General features: G+C 31.7%; 1 protein-coding gene across 1 annotated transcript; it reads left to right on the forward strand.

Moving 5' to 3' along the window:
• Positions 1-376: 376 nt before the first annotated feature.
• On the forward strand, positions 377-3,309 carry LOC132803435 (uncharacterized). Its single transcript, XM_060816452.1, has 7 exons — positions 377-984; positions 1,217-1,240; positions 1,365-1,459; positions 1,619-1,781; positions 1,918-2,151; positions 2,309-2,369; positions 2,542-3,309. The coding sequence occupies exons 1-7, from the start codon at positions 377-379 to the stop codon at positions 3,307-3,309; spliced, it is 1,953 nt and encodes a 650-aa protein (XP_060672435.1).
• Positions 3,310-4,650: the final 1,341 nt, after the last annotated feature.

The raw sequence follows: 4,650 nt of genomic DNA on the forward strand, positions 1-4,650 counted from the left end.
CTCTGTATTGACTTTTTTGGTCAGGTTAATGCATATAAAAGCTTTAAACCATTGGAGTAACAAGTCATTTAATATGTTGCTTAAACTTCTCAAAGAAGCACTTCCAGAGGGTACTAAATTGCCAAACTCTTACTACAAGGCAAAATGTTCACTTCATGCACTTGGATTAGGATATGAAACGATTCATGCTTGTAAATGGGATTGTGCATTGTTTTGGAAAGAATCAGCTGAATTGGATAAATGTCCAATATGTGCTGAACCTAGATACAAATTTCAAGGTACTGAGGGGAAAAAGATCCCTCAAAAGGTGCTTTGATATTTTCTTATCACTCCAAGATTGCAAAGATTATTTACATCTCGCCATACTACTATTGATATGAGATGGCACAAAGAGAAGCATCCTAACACAAATAGAGTATTGAGGCATCCAGCAGATGGAGAAGCATGGAAGCACTTTGATGAACAATATCCGGTATTTGCTATGGATCCTCGTAATGTCCGGCTAGGTGCTGCCACTGATGGATTTAATCCTTTTAGTAACATGAGTACTTCGTATAGCATGTTGCCAGTAATGTTAGTGCCTTATAACCTGCCACCATGGAAGTGCATGAAAGAGACTTTTTCGATGATGTCACTATTAATACCAGGCCCAACAGCACCTGGAAAAAACATTGATGTGTACTTACGGCCTATGATTGATGAATTGAAAGATCTATGGACAAATGGTGTAACCACTTATGACATCTCTAAAAAGGAGAGGTTTACAATGCATGCAGTAGTGTTGTGGACAATACATGACTTTCCAGCATATGGAACACTTTCTGGACGGAGTACCAAAGGATACAAAGTATGTCAGACTTGTAATGAACATACTTCTTCCCAAGCTTTAAGAAGTAAGATTTGTTACATGGGACATCGTCGATATTTATCCATAAATCATGCATGGAGAAATAATCGACAATATGATGGAAAGCCTGAACGAAGGTTAGCTCCAAGGCAGTTTCAGGAGCTAAAATATTACAACAGTTATATAGGACAATTGAGAGCAGACAGGGAAAACATCCTAACAATGTGGATAAAAAGAGAAAACGTGCTGCCTGTGAATTAAATTGGACAAGGAAAAGCATATTTTTTGAACTAGAATATTGGTCTAAATTAAAATTTTGACACAATTTGGATGTGATGCATATTGAGAAAAACATTTGTGATAATATAGTTGGAACAATGTTGGACATCAAAGGTAAGTCAAAGGATACTGACAAGGCACGTATGGATTTAAAGGATCTGAAAATTCGAAAAGAATTGCATTTACAAGAAGCTGGCGGTAAAGTTTTGAAACCTTTGGCATGTTTTTCATTAACAAGGGATGACAAATATGAGTTTTGTAAGTTTCTGAAGTCTATCAAATTTCCAGATGGCTATGCTGCTAATATTTCAAAGAATGTGAACATTAAGGATGGTAAGATATCAGGTTTAAAAATTCATAATAGTCATGTTCTTTTGCAACAACTTTTTCCCGTGGGTATAAGACCTTACATTAAGAAAGAGGTTTGTGGAACAATTATTGAAATGTGCATGTTCTTCCAAAAACTTTGTGCATGAACTCTATCTGTTTCAGAATTGGATATGTTACAAGAGGGGATAATACTTACATTGTGTAAATTGGAAAGAATATTCCCTCCGGCCTTTTTTGATATCATGGTTCATCTAGCAGTTCACCTACCATATGAGGCAAAAATGGCAGGACCAGTACATACTCGTTGGATGTATCCTTTTGAAAGGTAAAACCTTTGGTTATTAAAGTTGATCAATCAATTTACATTCTTTTAATTTTTTTTATTTTTTTACTTTTTTTTTATTTTTATGATATTTTTCATTCATTATTAGAGCTTTGGGAACATTGAAAAAATATGTAAGAAATAAAGCTCATCCAGAAGGTTCAATAGCAGAGGGTTATGTTGTCGATGAGGCATTAACTTATTGTTCAATGTACCTTCATGGTATTGAAACTCAATTCAATCGGCCAGAACATAATAAAGATGGTGAGAATCAGATTGCTTCGACTTTGTCAGTATTCACTCAACCTGTGAACTTGTTGGGGAAACCTCAATTTGTTGAACTGAAAGATGATAATTATAAAAAAGCTCATTGGTACATCCTTTACAATTGCTGTGAGTTGCAGTCATATTTTGAGTAAGAACCTAAACTTATATATTATTAGTTGAAGTTCAAAATAAGTAAATTATAAATCCATACTTCTAATTAAATTACATTTTTTTAGTGAGTACACTAAACTATTGCAAAACAGGGGTGTCACAAGTATTCTGCAGGTACAAGAAAAGGAATTTCCACAATGGTTTGAACAACGGGTATGTATTTTTTAGTTATGAAAGGTAAAATTCCAGCTTGATATGTAAGTATTGTTAATTAATTAAAATTACATTTTCACAGATAAAATATTTTAGTAGATGTAAATATCCAATGGTAACTGATGAGTTGTACTCACTAGCATGTGGTCCTGATTATGGAATAAGATCATAGAGTGGATGTGTAGTAAATGGAGTTCGATATCGCACAAAAGTTCGTGATGATAGGCTTGTCACTCAAAATTGTGGAATTTGGGTTGTAGGTGATCATGATGGTGAATCTTGTGACTTTTATGGGGTAATAGAAGACATTATTGTGTTAGATTATAGGTCCAAACACTCTGTTGTACTTTTTAGATGTGCATGGTTTGACACAAATGTGAAAAAGAAAAAGATGATCACAGAGTTTCAAATCACAAACATTAATGTCACTTCATATTGGTATAAGAATGACCCTTTTGTCCTTGCCTCACAAGCTAAACAAGTGTTTTATGTGGATGATTACAAGATGGGTCAACATTGGAAAGTGGTTCGAAAGGTGCATCACCGTCATCTATGGGATTTTCCAGACCGATTAGATGAAGGTGATGATCATGGTGATTCATTTGAAGTTTATGAGTTGGATGCTTATCAAGAAAATGATTCAATGGACATTCAAATTTTATTTGAATCAATTGATATTGAACGTCTTAATCGTGAAGATATTGACCCAATAGAAATTAATTTGAAGAGTGCAACAAACTATGAAGATGCAAATAGTGAGGCAGAGAGTGGAGATTTTGATGATGCAGATAGTGGTGCAGAGAGTGAAGATTATGAAGATACAGATAGTGGCACAGAGAATGAAGATAATGGGGAGTACAATGAGGAAACCGACAATGATAGTGAAGATAAGTTGTTAAGTAATGGTGAAACCGGTGAGGATACTAACTCATTTGCATAAATAACTATATATTTTTTTTTCCTTTTTTCAGTTTCCTATGTAATGATTTCTGTTCATGTTAAAGATGATTATGCTCCATTTCAAGCAAATTTAATATAACTATATGTTGCTTTTTTAATATAGCTTACTAGCATATATATATATATATATATATTAAGTCCAGGATGTTCATATTGTCAGCAAATAATTCATTTTTGTTTTTATTGTCATCACTTTACATATACTCTTATTTTTTAAAATTTTATCACAATATGATTATAATGCACCATGTTATCACCTTGGACATATTAGAAAGTTTCTTCACTTTGCATATACTAATTACTTGTACTGTTGTATTTATGTAATAATTTCTCTTCATCATACTGTTGTATTTGTGTAATGATTTCTATTCATGTTTATGCTGATCATGCTCCATTTTAACTATAGGTTAATATAACCTATGCTGTCGTTTGAATGTGGTTTATTTGCATGTATTAATTACTTATATTTATATTCTCACTTAATAATTTCCTTATGTTTATGTCATCATCAATTCCAATATACTTTTTTTTTTTAAAACAGGGGTGTCATCATAATAAAATATATTGCACCATCTTACCACCTTGGATAAGCACCTAATGACAAAAAAGAGTACTTTTTTTTTTTTTTTGTTGCAATTGATTACATCTACAGTGCCGAACATGATCCTAATAGGATATTTCTTAAAGTGAATTAGGAGGATTAGATATATAAATATATATATATATATATATATATACATATGTATATTTGTTTTTATTCCAATTCATGATAGTATTTAGAGTAACAGTGATTCTATTTCCTTCAATGTTTTAACTTGTGCAAATTATTTTTAGATTGAGAATTACTTGGATATTTGTGTAGAGTTTGTTTTGATTGAAAATTAATTATGTATTTTCATTTGTGAATTTATGCTCAATCATGAATGTTATTGGCTTAATAAAAAATGTTTTATTGGTGAAATTATTATTGCATTTTTTAGAGTTTGTCTTTTTTGTCCTAAATTTTATTATTGCCTCTATTTGTCAAATATTCACAAATGCATTTAGTGTTCTTGGAGAATTTCAATGGAAGTGAGGGATATTTATTATAGAATACTATTGGAGCTAAATCAGTTATGCACATTTTTTTCCCCAATATATCAATCAATTAGTAATCTGTTTCTAATTTGTTTCATTTGTATTTTGTCTTCAATTTTTTTTAATGTTTTTTTATATTAAGAATGAGATGGTATGATTACAACAAACATGCATTGATACAGTTTATGGTACAATTACAATAACCATGGATATTGGTGCGTGCTTTTCAAATTACATTGTAGCA

Source organism: Ziziphus jujuba, chromosome 4 (assembly GCF_031755915.1).
Source record: "Ziziphus jujuba cultivar Dongzao chromosome 4, ASM3175591v1".
NCBI classification, from domain to species: Eukaryota; Viridiplantae; Streptophyta; class Magnoliopsida; order Rosales; family Rhamnaceae; genus Ziziphus; species Ziziphus jujuba.

Excerpts from the sequence above, each read along its gene's own strand:
- LOC132803435 (XM_060816452.1), top strand. The coding sequence starts at position 377 with ATGAGATGGCACAAAGAGAAGCATCCTAACACAAATAGAGTATTGAGG. Across the intron at positions 985-1,216 it reads GATGGAAAGCCTGAACGAAG|TTGGAACAATGTTGGACATC; the intron begins GTTAGCTCCAAG and ends GTGATAATATAG. Across the intron at positions 1,460-1,618 it reads GAATGTGAACATTAAGGATG|AATTGGATATGTTACAAGAG; the intron begins GTAAGATATCAG and ends TATCTGTTTCAG.